This window comes from Apus apus, chromosome 1, assembly GCF_020740795.1.
Source record: "Apus apus isolate bApuApu2 chromosome 1, bApuApu2.pri.cur, whole genome shotgun sequence".
In the NCBI taxonomy this organism is placed as follows: Eukaryota; Metazoa; Chordata; class Aves; order Apodiformes; family Apodidae; genus Apus; species Apus apus.
Window position 1 is genome coordinate 23,534,470 of NC_067282.1, and position 18,601 is coordinate 23,553,070.

Here is an 18,601-nt window from a genome sequence, read left to right on the forward strand (position 1 = left end):
GTCTTCAGCATGGAGAGCAGTGTCAAACTCTCTGTTCTCTAAGGATGCAGAGCCCAGGGTTGCTGATGAGTATCCTTCCCCTGACTTTGAACCAGGTTTGCACTGCATTATTCTTGTACGTTTGTTTTAATGGAGAACAAACTAACTTAACCCACATGACATCCAAACAGCTCTACACATTCTTGGAAGTAGTATAAAGGCAGTAAAATATGACAAGCTGTCAGACTAAAATGAGGTGCTAAACCAGAAAGACTATTTTGGGACTGGAAAAATTTTCATTTTAAAAGTCTATTATTAGAAACATTTTTCTATGAAGTTTTGATGGTAAAGTTATCTCCCATCTTTGACTAGACCTCCACCGCCTTGTCTAATTGAGATATGCAAAACAAATTTCACAAGGATGCCCAAAACCTTAAATAACATGAAACCTCTAAAAATGAGATTGGGATCAGAAGTGTGCCAGGTCTCACTAAAGCCAGTTTATCACTTCAAGTCAGTCAGACGTTTTAGATCATGTCTAAACCATAAAATAAAATATAGCAACAAAATGTTGAGTTCAGGCATTCCTGTTTTATCTGTTAACACTGAGGTGTGCAGTGCTCCCACAGCTCATGTTAGGTCACAGGAATGAATGATCTTCGTCCTGTGGCTTGCTAGAGAGAAAAAGTAACCAGCTGGTGGAGAATCAGGAAAGGGTCTAGAACAGGCTAAAATAGTGCTTGGGCCGTTTTGTCTGCAGGGAAGAAATACCAGACAGCTCTACCTTGGTTTCAGCTCCTCAGTTAGCTGCATGCATATACAGACTGAAGGGCTGCACAGACTCAGGCACTTAAGAACCCATCTATTGTGGTCTTAGCAGTGCCCAAAGTGGATATTTTAAAAACCACATGGGTATGTACTTTTAAATATTTAGTGGCGGTAATTCTATCTACAAAGCATACCAGTGCTGAAGTGTTGATGGCACCAGTCAATAGGACAAACCCACTATTTTTTATTTGTTGTACATCCCAATATGTCAAAGGGACCTTAAAGAAGATTCTTGGCTGACATAAAACCCCATAGCTGCACTGACATTATTGTATGAACTGACAGAATTTAGCCCATATTTTCTACAAGCTGGATTCGATCAAACTAGCCAAAGTGGTACAGACATTCTGAAAAACAGCAAGAGCAGAGCACAGAGTAAGAGACAGAAATAAACATAAGTTCAGTGGTGAATATACTGTAAATAATTTTTAAAGGAAAAAAAGTTCTAAGATTGTGGTTTTTTAAAAGAAAGCAGAGATTAACAGAAATGAGTATTGGTAGTAAAGAAGCTTTGCCCCTATTCATAACAAAAGAGAGGATTCTGCCCAAGAACCAGTTAGAAAATACAGAGGGTTTTCAGTATCAAAATTTTAAGCTATATACAAAAAGATTTAGTTTATTTTACTGGTAATGAAATATGCTTATGTTTCATCAGGAGCAAAGTCAGACAAACGAAATATCTGGATACTGAAATGCTGCCATGGTGACTCACTTCAAGTTCGGCTGTACTGCGTGTCCTGTGACATAATGTACTTTTCTTTTGATGGAATCAGTAGAAACTCTGGAAGCCACAAACATCCTGAGTTCTTGTTAGATACCAGAGTGCGCTGACAAATGAAACTGTCCTAAAGAAATGCAGAGAGCACTTTGCCCACTGACATGTCACCAGCTATGGGGACAGTAGATCAAGAGTAGGTCTGAAAGAAACAATTCATCTTACGCCTGTGGAGCAGACATCTTGGAGCAGTGACTGTATACTTCTACTGACCTGGGGTGAAATCAAGTGCATGCCTTTGGAGCATATTCAAAAGTCCATTTAATACCATTATGTTTGGGAAGACGAGAAGGGACAAGTTTCTGGAGGAGTGACTGATAACATTTGCTGAAGAGAAAGAGGTTTTGATTCACAGATTTGTCACAGTCGATTTAAAATACTACAGCTTTTTGACTGAGGCTGCACTTGCCTGAGATATTGGGGGATGCTAACAAAAGGCAAAAAGTGGGTTTATTTGTGGTGGAATTCTGCCACATTTTTTCAGCTGGGGGCAGGAATGCGCATAAATGAACAGCTGCAGAAGGCAGTTAATCCAAAGGATAATCTCTGTCTGTCCAAATCGCTTACAGACATATTTGCAACACATACGTGAGGCTTTCTGTACACATCTCAGTGAAGCCAAGGGGAAGAGAGCAGCCCATGGCATGAATGGTTGGGGTGGACATTGCTCAGGCCATGCTGGCTTCCACCATAACCTTCCCCAGCAGTTTGCTTGGCCCTATTTTGACAGCTGCTCTAGTCCTGTGCAAACATTATGCTGAACCTCCAAAGCAAGCAGATTTTGCATTTCATTGTTCAGATCACCACAGAGGCTACTAGGAAAGGCAGCATCTACAGCAAAGAAGTTTACTTGATACAGTATTCAAGTCCAGATCCAATTTTCAGTTTTTACACTTATATTTACATTTCCTCCTGCCAGCAGTCTCTCCTCCCTCTTCTTCTCTCCCCCACATTCTCTTCTACTCAAACTTGCTCTGTATCTATTGTCTCAAATCTGTACTGTCCCCTCTTTCTTTACCTTTTTTGCCTTCTGCTTCTCCCTGGCCTCATGCAGATATGGACCCAACTAGCTTCTGTCCCCCTGAAAGGATAGCAAGTAGGGGAATCTGACTTCCATAGCAAATTAATGGTCACCTGCAAGGAGAGCAGCTGAGGGCTTCAATCCATTCAGAACAGGGAGGGTTAGCAGAAAAAAATAATAAAACAAAGATAAGAAAAATCCTCCTTTTTTGTAACTCAATGAGACACTAAAAGAGGTAGGCAAGGAAACACACAAATTTCACACCAACCCCAAAATACTTGGTGAAGAAAAGGACAGTAACTAAACAAAGTTTCCAGAGGACAATCAGCATTTCCCTATATGTCGCTGTTTGCAATTCTGACTCTTGTGCAGCTCCAGGATCTGTTAGTGAATACAAGTACACAAGCCCATGGACACAAACCAGGTGCCACTCCAAACCCTTCAACACCATCAGTCAGCTTAGCTTTTGCTAAGGGATGTCAGCCTCTTCCTATAGCACTTACCTCCCCAAATCATCAAGTTATTGTGTAGTCAGGGAGTTTTACTGTTCTTTCTCTCAGGTGTGATGTGTGTGTTTGATGGGGAAAATGTTGGCAAGACAAGAAAAATCCATCAGGTTTGAAGCAGTGAAGGGAAGAGGTTCCCGTGGCTCCAGTAAGTGGAGAACATGCATGCTAAAGAGGGCAGTGTACACAGGAGAACAAATGGGCACATGCAGAAGCAGAAAATGTGGACATTAAAACCATTCTTTGTTCAAGTTCCCTCAAACAGTGAGCAGAGCATGAATTAACTGAATCTGCAGAGACCACAAATACAACTCTGGGAGGCAGTTTTTAAAAGGCATTAGACAAACACTCTAAGGGAGGAAAAACAGGCACCAAGATTTCTCAGAGTCAACAGTTACCACTGTACACTACTGAAGGGCTTGGGGGCATTTGTGACCAGAAAACCAAATGTTCAACAGTTAATGCTGGACATGTTACGAAACACTCAATCAATAGGCAGTTTCTGCAGTTGTCACCAAAACCCTTTGAGCTCAAATAAATGTTACACAGGAGCTTGTAAGGATGACAGTTTATTTTCATATTCTTAACCGGGAATAAGTCAGTACAAGAAATAAAGAAAAGCTATTGTTTTTTTCCGAGCAGGATTTTCCATTGTGTACTCACATGGCATTGGCAAACAAGCCAGCCTAATGAAACCGCACTGTCTTTTCACCCGCGAACTTGAATTGCACATACATAAAGTTTTAAGTACTCCGTGTGCCCTTTTAACACACGTAGTATTGTTCCTACTGTATTAGTCACAGGGTTTCTTTATTACTTTATTTAAAATTTCAAGATTCAGCAATTCACAATATCATGTGTCCACATAATGCTGACACACATGCTCAAAGTCAAATATACTTAACTTACTTTTAAGAGCATTACTGACTTATAGGCTAAATGGGGGAGTTCTTATCACAAAAGACAGGGCAAAGCAGCACATTTCATGAAGTTTCCTCACCTTTTTTCTTTGGAAGTTCACATCGAGTTTCATTGAGGCGCACTTGTTCAGTGTGTTCAGTCGTCTAAAAGGCAAAGCAAATTCTAAAGATTAGCAGACTCTGATTAGAGGGAATGACTTTTCATAAGTTCAAAAGCTTTCCTCTTATCTGCCTGTAGGGTGCCAACTGCATGCAACAGGCTTCAGAAACGATATGGGTCATATTATTCCCCACTATAAGATTACTGCCTTAAAAAGGAATCTTGGCTTCACACTACCTGAGAGCCAGGTTTTATGCATAGTTTTTAATTCATAGACATTTAAGTGCTTAGCAAAGGAAACAGGCATAAACAAACACCTCTGATGACTGGGGAACTGAGTAGGAGGTAAGCTGCCTTCTGCAGGACCTTAATGTAATTGGTCTAAACTGGGAATTACAAAACATTGGTGAAAGACAAAAGAAAAAGAATTCCTCACTTTAGGCAGTTAGCACCTCCTTTAAAAAGTTAACATAAAGAAGAAGAACTTTTAGCACTTAATTAAACGTTTCTCCACACCTAACAGTTCCCTTCCCACACCTGTGGATCTTACAGACAGGTTAACAGAGGACAAGAACACATGCTCTTTCAATAGAGAAGCTACCTTGCTAACAATAATCGATTACGTTTTATTTATACTTAAAGTTATATATTCATAAAATCATCCATCTTATAAATGCAGAGACCCAGAGTTAAATATTTTCGACTTTGAACGTCTTCCAGATTTAGGGCTGAATTTCAAAATAAAGAGAGGCAGAGTGAGAGAGCCATGTGCCCACAACACTCTTCCATAGGCTGCTTGCATCTCTGGTGTCTATGCAGCAAGAGCTGCCCCTCTTGCTTCTGGGTCTCCGGAAGAGGCAGCAAATCTCCAGAACTGGTAACATTTGAAATGTATGTGATAAGTAACAAGGACACATGGAAAAAAAAAAATAATCACATCAATGATGTATCTCTCACATAGCATAAGAACTTTATGGCATTAACATATTCTTCCCTGGGACTTCAAATAGTAGAAATCGTTTCTACCTGCCACCAATAAAGAACCAGCCCACCAAATATGGATCTTCCTTAAAAAAAAATGTCCTCACAAAATACCACCTGCTCATTTGTATATAAAATACTCCTCTCTAACTCAAGCCAATAAACCCGCTGTGCCATATCAGAAAAGTCCTGTGCTCACTGTATTAATGTGAGTATAATGCATGCACAAGCACACCCTGCATGCACGATAGTAATGCTCTGGTAATAAATTTCAGGCTTTGTGGCTCTGTAGCTATATCTTCAGCCTTCTGCCCACAAATCCTCCTCCTTGGGGATTACATCTATTATTGCAAAGCTCATCTTTTGCCCAAACATGGTATTTCTCAACCCAAAGTTGCATTTTCTTGGAGCCCTGGGGCTGAATAATGTTCAGCACTTCTTTTGAGTGCAAAATGTTTACATTTGCATATCAAAATGGATTCCAAATATACAGAGGAACAGAGACATTTTTGAAGGACTCCAACCCAGCTTGCTATCTGTGGAGAAAGCTTCCTCCAAGAGCTGAATGAGAGGCTCATATCAGAGACCCTGCACAGGGACCAGCGCTTCTTCCATTCACTATGGTGCCATTTGCCTTCTAAAAACTGAGGAGCAAGCCAAGCATTTCAGGAGCAGGAAGACAAGGAAGCAACAGCCCTTGATGCACCCTTCACCCTGTTTGCACCCAGGTAACTCTGGATGTGTCCAGTTGACAGCATAACATGCTGTGGCATTGCTTTTAAAAAGGGCTGCTTCTTCAGCATGGAAAGGTGCAGAAATCACATTGGTGAAACCAACAAGACCATTCAAAGCCATTGCTTTCCTTCTAGTAGCATTTCAGAGCAAGATTGTTTCAGGAGGGACTGAGAGGTCAACTCTATAGAAGTGATTACCATTACTACAACTGGAGGCTTGGGAAGCCACACCATTGTCCTGCCTGCTTTCTAACCTGGCTTTGCTGTGAAGAACTAGCTTAATCAGAAACAAAACTACTTTTTACTGGGTGCCAAGGGCTCAACCTCAGGTTTAAAATTCACCCACCTAGAAAACTTGGTCATGCTTTCTGGGGCTTTTCCAGTGCTGTGGAAAGATTTGCCAGTGACATTAGACAACTAATGATCATATTTGAGAGATTGCCTGGTACTAGTAACTCCAGTCAAAGCCAATCTTTTTCAGCTTCTTATGCCTTGTTGATGTGCCAGAGGTGGCTGAAAGCTTTTCTCATCTGCTTAAAGTTGTTGGATTACTGACAGCTAAGTCCTCAATAAATCTTGAAAAAACAAAACAAATAAATCTCTGGCTACAAAAGGCTGTCACCAATGTCCCAGTCAAAGTGGGAGCAGCCCTACTCTTTTACACTACTGCTTAAAAATATGGGAAAAAACCTGCCTGTTTGTAATGTTAACAAAACACAAAATTTGGACTTGAGAAGAGGCAGGAAAAAACTACATTGAATAAACACAAGATAGGTGGCTAAATAAAAACCAAATAATCTCAAATGCATTTGAATGCTTGCCTGGAAAACTCTGCAGTGTTCAGGGGAAGCCTGCAAAATATTTACTACACCAAGCACTTTATTTCTTTTCCAGGCCATTACAGGTTAACACAACCTCTATGGTTTAACACTTATCTCTATGGGGAAACATCACATCTATGTTAAAAATGTCCCTTGATACAAAACCTAAACACCAGCAGAATGATTCAGGTGCCTTAACAGAGATGTCTGGTGCTAGTTTAGATCCCCTAGAGTATCAAGCCTGGCCTTTGGCTGCTGCAGGTCCTCTTGGTGCAGCCAGCCGATGGAGGAGTCTGAGATATCTAAGATCTAGACACAGGTATTTAGGACTTTGCATCCAAGCCCCATGCTGCATTAACCCTTAAGGTGGAAGTTCTTCAGAAGCAGGAAATCTCTGACTTTTGGATGCTGCACAGCACTAAGCAGTGTTTGCAAATAAATACAAGACTGTAGCAATGCAGGTTCTGATTGGTTGGAAAACCTTGTGAGGGATCTGTTGTCCTGCTTGAAGCATCATCCAGATAATAAGAAGACAACTTTGAAGTGACTCCATGCATTCCCTTGGACCAGTTCTGCAGCTATTTCCAAGCAGATGGTGGGGAATGCAGGCAGGGGCACCAGCTGGTTGTGCCGGAAGAGGCACCAGGGTAGGGCTAGCACGGACAGCACAGTGTCTCCTACCTCAGCAGATCTGCAGATGTCCTCTCTTATGGACTGTGACAAGGGAAACATATTTCATTGTTCTTTAAACTCCTCTCCAAGGGAAACATGACATTATTTCTTAGTCTTATCATTGCTCCTAGCCAAGTTTAGGTGCAGCATACACGTGCACTCTAGCTGGCTTCTTCTGATGCTGTGGAATTTGGGAAGAGGACATCCAGCTCCTCATGGTGGGCTCTGCTGAGATCTGAACACTGAATAAAGGTCTTCCCAGTACCAGCAGGACTGGTGTGTGAAGCTGGCATTGGCACGTCCTGCCTCCACCAGTTTTGTGTGTGATGAGAATATTCTTTTTGCCAGTCCTCTCACTTTTTATCATGGCTGCAACTGCGTGAGGTACCTCCTAGGCTACAGGCTCACATGAGGTGAGTCAGCTCTCCTTGAGATCAACAGGAGCCATTCCACTGACTTCAAAGCAAGGCTTCCCATACTGCACATGGAGAGCTGGGGTTATCTCCTAGCAGCACCTACAGCAATATAACTCAGCAGATGGTGCCATCTATCACCACTTCAAAACTCTAGTGGTAGGATGTCCCATATACAGCAACCTTTGGATTATTTACAAGCTATCAAAGAGGTACTAGCTATGGAAAATAGGCTGCTGCCTGCTTGGCACAGCTCAAATTTTAAGAGCTTAGTTTAGTGGCCTATATATCAAGCTGTTACATACTTGTTCTTTATATTCTTAGTCACTGCATTTACGTGAATACAAAAAGTACAACATGGCTTGGCTTTTCCTTCTCACCCTCTTATCACAGCAGCCACAAAAGTTCCCAGAGCAGAGTTGGTTGCTGCTATTTTGGAAACGACACAGAGATCCAACTATAAAATTTTCATGCCCAATTATTATTTTGGCAGGCTGACAGCCTTCGCCTGCAGTTTGCATGGCAATTTTCTATTGTTCACTGCTCAATAAAATCTGAGTGGAATCTCTTGATAGATATGCCACTAACCCAAAGGCCTCAAATTTGGTCTTTACTCTGCCAGATTTTCAAATTATATTGTAAACAGCAGGAGTGTTAGAATATCTCAAAAAGGTCACTGAAATATTTTACAACAGGGAGTCTTAGGCTTTCTGACTAAAATACTACCAGCTGCCTTAAAAAGAGAAAAGATTCCTCTGCATTTGTATCTCATGTTGTCTTGTATACTGCAATGCCATGAGAAAATGGATTGTAAAATGAGGTTGAGAATCTGATTACAATCTGCAAGAGCAGAGAAATTCAGTGTTTATGCAAGAACCATTACCATTCAGAGCTAAAACTCTGCTCAAACTGATTATCTACTCTGACATTGCAGCTTTAAAGTTATCCTCCATAAAAATGAGAACCCCATTTTGTTCAGTACTACTCATTACTAGTTAATGTGAAGGCTTGGTCATGCATAGCTTCCCAGGCAGTTTGGGTATTGGAGAATGGAAGTTTGGCTCCTGACCTGGGAACTGGTGCATACAGAAATAATAACCAAGCCTTTTTTAACTTTCTCTTTCATAAAAGTGCATTGCAGCCTGCAGCTCCCATATGATACACTGGTGTGCACCTTGTAGTGACACCACCACAGAGCAAAGCAAGGGTAGCAAACCAGCCATAGTGTTCAGCCAAGCTGTGAGGATTCCCAGTGCACTGGAAAACTTTCAAGATATTGTTCTGACAGCTAACACAGCAGCAAAGCTGGTACTGGCGGCAGTGGTTGGCTTTGTTTACTGTTTCTGATGCATCCAAATTTGGCACTAAAGCTTCTGAGTTACAGCAAAATAAGTGTCTGCAATCTGAAAACATGATGCTTCTATTTCTATCTGGCTAGTTTATTCCTTTTTTAGATCTAAACTGTTCAGAAAATTAAGACAACAGGTGGTGTTCTCTCAATAAATTAATTACAGAAAAAGCTACTTGACAGTCATAAACCCTTTATCTTTGATTAAAATAATTCTGAATGATCTGTGTCTATGCTTATGTACTACAGATCTCAGCAGTATCCCTTGATTTAGGCTAAGATAAAGCATTTTGTCATATGAGTGCATCTCTTCAGCTGCGAGTTTATTTTCCAAAACTTCGTATTTCAATAAAAGAGAGAAAGAAATCAGCCTTCAGCTGTTCAGCTCACAAAGAAATCCTCATAAATACATAAGCCTCGTGTAATTGTTGTAGGTGTATCTGTGAGTCTACAGTGAGCTTGGAGGAGCAAGAGGTGAGCTGTTCCCATTTAGCAGTGTAGGTGTTGGATACCTGGTGACCATGAAGTGCTACCATTGCCAATTACTTCGGAGAAGAAAGACTTAGGGGAGTCACAGAGCTCTGCAATGACTTCACCCCACTGATTGCTCTCACAAGAAAGAGACAGGGACAGACACCATACTTGCACTTTTGGGTGGTCCTTCGACTTTGTGGGAAATGGCTGAGGGGACGAGATCTCAACCTCCTACCACTATCCAGTTCCCAAACTACAGCAAAGTCTGTCTTCCACTATGCCAGACTGACATGGGAGGATGGATGTATATGGTGAAAAAAGGTTTTTCTAGGTATAGGCATAGCAATCCCTCTGACCAGGCCATACTGAACAGCAGTAGATCAAGTCTGTAGTAGATTGAGGTCTTTCCTAGCAATTTGTCTTCAGATAAAAAGGCTACTACACAGGGAGAGAGAATATTCTGTTCCCCATATCTGTAATACACAAAAATGAGAAGCAATAGGTTTTGCTTGCAGTAAGGGAGTTTTGGGAATGCAGTCTGACAGATACACCCAGGAATTACCTGGTTTCTCCAGGAAGGAAGGTATCTCCTAGGATGGAGAGATGAACTAGGTGAACTCTGTTCCAGCCTGATTTTTTATGGTTTTCAGAAACCGTCGTTGCAGACCACCATCACAGACTCATTAATGACTGCAATGCACACTATGATGTGCAGTGGAACAGCATAGATACTCCCTGATGACTTTAGCCACAGTTGCAGAAGGGGAAATAAGACTTTTGTCCAATTATCTTGATGTTGCTATTGTGAAAGTTTCCGTAGTATGTAATAAAGCCTGGTTGGTTAAGGGCCAGATGCTCCTTTGTTCTCGCTGAAGAGGAGAGGAGCAGAACCCAGTTTGAGCTGAGCACAGGAGAAAGAAGAGGGGAACAATGCCTTTGCAATGTGGTTTTGCAAAACTGTCACAGAGTTGCTGCTTCTTGAGTCCTGGGGGACAGTACTTGAGCAATGCAATACGATATATTCATCATAGGCAGAGTAAAAAATGCTAGATAAACAGCAAACACAAGTCCTCTGAGGGGCAAGCAAGTGATTAGTTGTAGCAGCTGTAGTACTGTGGGGTTCTGGTCCCACTTCTTTAACTGGTGCCAAAAGGAGAGTACCAAGGGAATTACAGCAGCATGAAAACCGCAGCTGCTGCCAGAGAAAGTACTTGCTGAATTCTGGGCAATGAGGACTTGTCTTTTCTGCTGTGCTTGGAAATATGAGTTATTCATGTGCAACTCAAATGTGACTTTTGTTTATTCCGGGTTTGCTTGTTCCTTCTTAAAAGGCAGGTATTTCAAATCCATTTCATTTGGGTCTTGTCAAATCATGTGATGTTTTCCATCTGTGTAGTAGGGATCTTGCTCCAGGATTTTCCATAGGAGAAATTAATTCAGAATGGTAGCATTATAGATATTAGTGCTTAATTCGGGTGGACAAGCAAACATTTCTGCTGCTCCTTCTGCTGCTATGTTAGCAATAACAAATCAGCTTATATTTTTAAACAATCAGAAAAGAAACTTTAGGTGTTATTTACCTGCAAAGAGGTTCTACAAGGTCCTTGTCAAGAAAATCATGATCTTTCTTTACTGCAGCAATGTCAATGGGAAACTGGGAGTCTATAAAAGGAGACATAATATTAAGACGACTGCTTGCCGTTCAAAATTAAATACATTGTCTACATCTAAAATGCTTTGCATGTGCTTGCTCACTGAAATCTAGTCTGACGAATTTCACTCAGCTCTTGTTCCCTTCCAGCTGCATTTGAGAACCTTTCAGTTACTTTTTTTTTTTTTTTTCCCTCTGGTAAAGGTATAGTTGAATGTCCTGTGCTCCAAAGAGAGACCAAGACTATTTCATTTTAGCTTTATTAAGATAGCCAGTTGTTGGCTCTTCTTTCTAGCACCTAGCACCAATGAATAAGATCAGGGAATTACCAACACACTTTATTTATCCACACAAGTAACAGGGTTCTCTGTTCCTATCCTAATGACTCAATGAGTTATTTGCTAGACAGACTTTTCCCATGAAACAGAAATGTTCTGCTCTTCTTGCTTTTAATACAAGTCCCAGTAACAATTATTTCAGACAAAGCGTTACTCAAGCAACAGAGAAAAAAAATGATCTGAATTATAACCCTCAATATTAGCTAAAAAGCCAGACTAGTGTGCTGGAAGCTGACATTTGTAATGAAAAGTTACATGGCTGCAACACATTAGTGGTCTCTGTAATGGTGGGACAGGTTCCAGTGCTGTGGCTGCTCTCCAGGCTGCTCTGCCACGCTTAGGTACCACAGCAGGACACTGGGATACAGGAACTGCAGCCAGCATTTTCAGACATCAGTGCTTAACACTGACATAACAGATGCCTGTAAAAAGGACCTTGTTTTCAGAGACACCGACTGTCTAGAGTACATATTGGCAGTATGGGAACCTTGGGAGCATAGGACAGGTTGTTTTCTGGAGGGAACATCCCATTGAGTTTGGCAGGCAATGGGCTCTCCTTTCTCTAGGGGAATCAGTATCTGAGATACTCCAGTTACAAGGCAGACCAAAAGCACTACTGGGCACCAGGGACTGTGGTAGACACAAACCTATATCAACTTTGGTCTGGCAGGCTTATTAGTCTTAGTTCCTTTCTGGGTTTAACAGCATGACTTCTGTGGAGCCACCTGAGCACCTCTGCATGGTGCGCCTAGTCCCCAGGCACCCAAGGCCCATCAGGAACCATGACCTGAGCCTTGAGGGACCTCAGCTGGCCATCAGAAGCTGTGATAGTGTGTCCTCAGCATCATGCTCCCCACCACCTTCTGCCCCATATGAGGGAAAGAATGACAACCTCTGACCCACAAGGTGAGGTTTCTTGTCCATGGCTCCATGCATGGAGTAGTGCTGTCTCCAGACCCAAGCTGACCCTGGAAGGTGTCCAGAAGCATTTGGCAGGGCTGCGCTTTGGATATTAAGTCAGAGCAGGCTGGAGCTAGCTCTGTGTCTCTGGCAGAGAGAATATGCAGTTTGGGAAAAATGACAGTCAGCTGCAGTTTCTCTCTCAGCACTGAGCTAAGGAGAGCAGGACAATCCCAGCCCCAGTCCCCAAACTGCTCCTGAAAGGGAGCACTGCTCCTGTCCGCGGGGACGCTGCTTCCCTGGGCACAAACCTTACAGCTAGGAAGGGGACAAGACCATCAGCTTTGAGCCAGCACCAAAATCTGGGCTTTTCTTGCTTTGCAAATGTAAAATGCAGCTCAGACTGTTAACTTGTGGTAATTTGCAGAGTTTTTCCATCTTTTCTTCAGTAAGATGGAAATTTTCAGTAACTTTCAGCATTTTAAATCTTATTTTAGACACAGTTCAGGAAGTTTAAAAAACCCAAGACCATGTATTTTGATTTTCTGCACTTGTTTTTGTTAACCTTTGAGGTTTACACAAGCTATGTCTCTTTCCCACCCCATGGCTTTGAGGGCAAGAATCCTACTTTTCTTTAAGCACTGGTATGACTCCAGCAGCTGAAGCTTTGTAAAGCAGCCAGCCATGGCCATAACTCAGTCAAATGTAGAGCTGGCCAACTGCAAGCTCTCCTGGCAAGGGCTGTGCACTTTCAGTACTGCACAAAGAGGAGAAAAACCTACTTACCCTCATAGAACTGAGCATATTGGGGGAATCCAGCTGCACGTAGCCAGTCACAAGCTTCCTTTGCCTCGAGTTCTGAGAAGAGAAAAGGAAAAATTCACACTTTGTTATTTTGCATGAGAAGTTCTTTTAATTACAAGGAAACAGCAAAGAGACTTGGTAGTAGCTGTTTGTTGCTTCGAAGAACTGTCATCACTGTGAAGTATTTCTTTATAGCACCAGAAAATTATAAAATAGAGTCCCTCAATGAAATCCACCTGTCTCCACAGGACCCTGTGGTTTGCAAAGATGCTTGGTGACCAGGATGAAGTGTTAATCATCTACACACAGCAGGAGGAGTTGCTCAGCCAGGCTTGTGGCCCTGTGTTCTATCCTCCCCCAAGGGTAAGTTGTTGGGAAGAGGTAAAGATGAAGCAGGGTGGTGATGGGGTAACAGACAGCAGGCACTGTATTTTCTCCTGCTCTGGCACTTCTTGTGGAGAAAAATCCCACGTGAATGCCACTGAAAGCTCTAGCAGGAAAAAAACAGAGCAGGTCTCATGTTACTGAAGGGACAACTGCACAGGTAGGATGAGCTTCCCTACCTTTAGCCATCTGGACTCCATTATGTAGACTTGGCGAATAAAGACAGACTTCCAGAGGGTGATTAATTTCACCTTAAATAGGTGGGATAAATCAACTACTGACAATGCTTTTTCTCTTGGGTCTGCTAAAAGAGGGAGGATAAATAGCTACAGGTATGTCTGTGCGCCTAAGTAACATACATACAGGCAGTAGATTCAAGCACAGGACCCCAGACCACTCACTCTATGATTTTAATCCACTTCCAGGCCTATTTTGGACTGTTTCAGTTATCTTGCAAGATTAATGTTCTTGACAAGGCTAGTGTTAAACAGTGAGGAGAGCAATTGTGTAATCTTGTCCCTGCCTCTCCACTATTTAGAAGTATGGATACAGCTGATGCTGGACTAGGTTTCCCCTTTCTATCAGCTTTCACTTGGTAAGATGTATCTTAAACCTATGAAAGAGGTTTGTGCACAAGAGAGGAAGATCCACCCCATGCAGCTACTAAAGCAGCAGTAAATAAATGTCAGCTACACAAAAACGGGATAGATTTTGAAGTTAGGATACCTCAGTTTTTACCCAGCTCCATAGACTCGTTTTGTGGAAAAGAGAGTGCCAGGTCTGGCCACGCCCAGCACCCACCCAGCAGCTGCTCCCAGAGCAACTGGAGGAACAACCAAACAGAGAGGCTCACCCAGATAAATGTGGGTTGCTGGGGAAACCTGGGCAACAACTCCTTGCTGCCCAGATCTAGATCAGGATCTACCACTTGAACAGTTTCGGTTTCCCAGATCAAAGTCAAAACACATATCTGCACTTCTTACATTTGCAAAACATGAAGGAATGAAGTGTGCAGGCGTTGAAGAAAGTAGACTTTTAAAGTTGCTTATTATTCAACCTGAATTAATGAGTCAAGGGTTTTGGCACATTAGTGGCTGTAAAATCTAGGCAGCTATACTACAAAACCCTAAATATAAAACAAGCAATGGAACTGGAAAAAGAAAATTAAGCTCAGTTGCTTGTTCTGCATGTTCTGCCTTGCATGCAAAAAAATAAATAAATCCAGTTGTAAATCTGTTTTCTACTAAAATGCGTTTTTATAGGTAGGAGATGCTGGTGTGAGTTTTTCCTCATATTATTCTGTTCAAATCACTCATTACACCTTTAATGACTTTACCCACTGAAGCTCATGATAAAACCTGCTTTGAATGTACTCCAGAGTATGTGACCCTCAGACCTGTCTGATCCTCTAGATACTGATTCACGCCAGCAAATTTTGTTGCAGAAATCAAAATTCAGAATACACGGTTTACCTATCAAAAGCCTGATTTCCCAAAGATGATGAGACAGCCAGTAACAGCTCTGTAAGGGCCACAATCATTAGCAGTGCTGAAAAGGATTTACCACCAGGTCTTCATTTGCTTTGACATTAGTTCATGTCAAGGCCAGGAAAAAGCATATGAGAGTACATTCAGTTCTTAACTCTGCACAAAAAAATGAGCAGCTTACATAAAACGTGTCTCTCACTACTGCACATCTGTGTGCTGAAAGCACATCTCTATTATGTTCCAGTGAGACTGAAGATTTTTATTAAATGCTTGGAAAAAATACAAGTCTTTATACTTTTTTATTTTGCTTAATTCAATCCCATGAAACACAGATGAATAAATCCCATTTCAAAATGTATTTTACAACTCAGAACAGCTGTACATACATCCTAGTTTCATCTGGCCTGGAAGCACAACTAACAGAGGCTGTGGGTGATAGAGAATGCTACCATTTAATGCTCTTATATGCTTATCATATTTCAATGATTTTTGCAGTTGGCTGATAAGAAGAGTTTGCTGAGGAATTTTCCTGCAGCCCAAGTGGGATCTAAAAAAAATCTCAGGTTGCAATGGGTGAATAATTGCAGGGAATAACCAAAGAAGGAAATCTCTGCCTTTTTTTTTTTTTTGTATGAGGCTGTTTGTAACACACTGCAACCAGTCAAAAAGTATTTATAGATTAACTTCTGCTTTCACATCTTTGACTGCATCTTATATGAGGGGAATCTATTGGGAGTATTCTCATTTTCTGAATGATCACCTCAAACTAACAGAATCAGCCTTGCATAACATTTAAGTCAGCTTCCAGGATACTGAGTCTGACATGGATCAGTGCCCAGTTCCCTCCCTTCTCTCTTTCCTTTTTGGCCTTACTCAGAGGACAGCAGAAGGGGAGAAGTGCAATGTGCTGCTGGCCCAGCCAAAAATATGACTCTGCTCATACGAGTGTCTTTCCACTGACTAAAGGCACCTGTTCCAGCCATTCCTCTCTTGGCTGCTCCTGCAGTTAAGGTGAAAAGGCACAACCAAGGATTTATTCCTTAGCAGATACCAAAGGTGATTTCTATTATCTTGCTCTGGGCATGTAATCCAAGTTATAGTTCAGAATGCAATACAGATTGTTTCACTACTGGCTATTGTAACACTTAAAACAGAATTTGAGATGCTCAGTTTAACCTTCTCTTTCTGTGCACATATTCTAATATTGGCTTTTTTTACTTGCTAGTTAAACATCAAGGAAGACTTATTTGAGAAGATAGGAGTGCAGCACCAGGGAGACCTGACTGAAGCTGCCAATGGAGGATTGTAGAAATACTTTGGCAGTGTTGGTCCACTGGGATATCTGGGATAACACAGGAGTCTGCATCAGCCTGCAGCAGCTGTGTTGCCCTGTGGCCCTGAAGGACCTGGAAAACTGCATGTGTTCACAGGTAACACCAAGGCAACTTGTCAACAGCACAAAGGTCTGTCACACTGAGAAGAGTGATTTGAGAGAGGACATGGCTTACAGTCTTGTGCTCAAGGGCTGGCAGGAGCCACAGATCATCCCAGAAGCATGTGAGCCACCATGGACTCACCAGCAGCGTCTCCCTTGGCATGACCAAAAAGCTGCTTACCTCAGTGCATCTGATGGTGGCTTTGTGCCACACACACAAAACCCCTTCAGCTACATATCTGGGGTGATGATCTCATGGCCTCCATGCTCCCCTCATCTACCAGATCTTCCCAGGAGGTATATCCAAAATCCCCTGCACACAGATGTTGCTGCTGACCTTCCTGGCATCTCACCCCAGGGGCTCTGAGAAGTTGTCCCCGGCTTCACCAAAACTTTTCAGTGTGCAAAGGCAAGGAGAGACTTAAAATTTAGTCAAAATCCTCTTTGATCAGCTGAGCTGTGTTTTTTTGTTTTCCTCTTACGTTTTTGTTTTTTTTTCCTTAATCTTTCCTCCTGGAGTTTTGCCACTGCATTAAATTAAAAGTTTCTCAGAGACACTGATAAGAGTAGCCCAAAACATATATCACACAGTACAGATTTAAGTGAAAATCTTTGATCATTTAAAAAAATTATTTAAGATGTAAGTAGAGCAAAATAAGGAGATAGAGGTTGACCCACGAAATTTGACATGTTCAGGGCACAGCTAGGACATGGCTTTCAGTCCATGCCTGGACTTAAGCACATTTGGCCTTGTCTTCCACAGACCATGTGGGTGCTCTGGCTATTTGGGGTCTGAAATGGTTGCTTGCAGTCTTTGTTTCCCAACACTTTCTGATTCTTCAAAAACTGCTTTGACAGTGCCCCACACCAGAGGAAGACTTCAGCAGCCAGTTGCCACCAATGGGGACATCCTGTTCTGCCTGCCCCTCCCACTGGCTGGCTCCTCTTGCTTCATGCCACATTGGCTCCTGGTTAACCCTTCAGAGATCTAGCTCAGCCCTCTAAGATGGCATAAAACTAACCCTCCCAAACCACTAATGGTCTGCTGTTGGATCAGCAAACTGACCCAGATGCTCTGAGGGTCTTGTTTAGTTCACATCAGCTGCCTGTAAATGAGCTCAAGAAAACCAAACTATCTGAAAGGTCCTTCCTCGCATGAAAGAGAACTGCCTAAGAAGTTGTTTGGAGAAAATTGCTCTGTTAAATAATTTTCTAGCTTGGAACCTTATCACTGTCCAAGAATATTGATGCTAAGACTTACATGCTACAGTCCTTTCCCTTTTCCTGTCTAGGTATCAGCTTCTTGTTTCTGCCTTTCTGCCATTCTCCCTCTGTCTTCTATCTTCTGTTTTGGTGTTTCTCCCTTTTGTTTTTGAAATGTATTTTTAATTTAAGGTTTACATATCCCTTTGAATAATGCAGTGAAAGAAACAGCAACTTGAATAAATAAGGTACTTACTTAGACCATCTATTGTGTTTGTGTGAACATTATGTGATAACTTTATTACTCATCTGTAAGAAATCACTGTTTATGCTCACTTTTTAATTCCCCCTATATTGTTCACCACTTGAATCTAATTTACTAGACTTTAGATAAAATATTTGGGAGTGTTAGAGAAAATGACTAATCAAGTCATTTGAAATGAGTGTATTTATCTGTGCAGTGAGCTCCAGTGGCCATCACAAGCCAGTCTGTCAGATAGAAAAGGTCCCACTCTTGCAAGCATTGTTTGGGTGTAGAGTAAGAGCTTGGTTATAACTCACAGGGTTTGCAGGTGGATAGTCTGGTGCTGTGCTTTGCATTAACTTTTGGTCCTTGTCTTACTCTCTCCTTCAAGAGGAGGAAAACTATGTCAGAGTTTGTACTGCACTGTCCAGAACACCTGCTTAGCATTTTGGGTTCAGTTTGGAGGCTCAGCTCAACCCTGGGTTTAATGACACCTTTTACTTTCAGAAGCCACTCTGGACCTGTGTGAAAAGTGAACCAGAAAACACTCTGGGGGAGGAAACACTGAGTGTGTCTTAAACCT

The 18,601-nt window shown here is 41.9% G+C and overlaps 1 protein-coding gene across 4 annotated transcripts in view; it reads right to left on the reverse strand.

Moving 5' to 3' along the window:
- STARD13 (StAR related lipid transfer domain containing 13) overlaps nt 1-18,601 on the reverse strand; it is a 303,125-nt gene that overhangs the window by 24,254 nt on the left and 260,270 nt on the right. For all 4 annotated transcript variants that reach the window (XM_051630188.1, XM_051630178.1, XM_051630205.1 and 1 more), the window contains 3 exons: nt 13,248-13,319; nt 11,153-11,234; nt 4,110-4,173 (listed from right to left, as the gene is read on the reverse strand). In XM_051630188.1, coding sequence (XP_051486148.1) covers nt 4,110-4,173; nt 11,153-11,234; nt 13,248-13,319 — 218 coding nt within the window. The remainder of the gene's footprint in view (nt 1-4,109; nt 4,174-11,152; nt 11,235-13,247; nt 13,320-18,601) is intronic.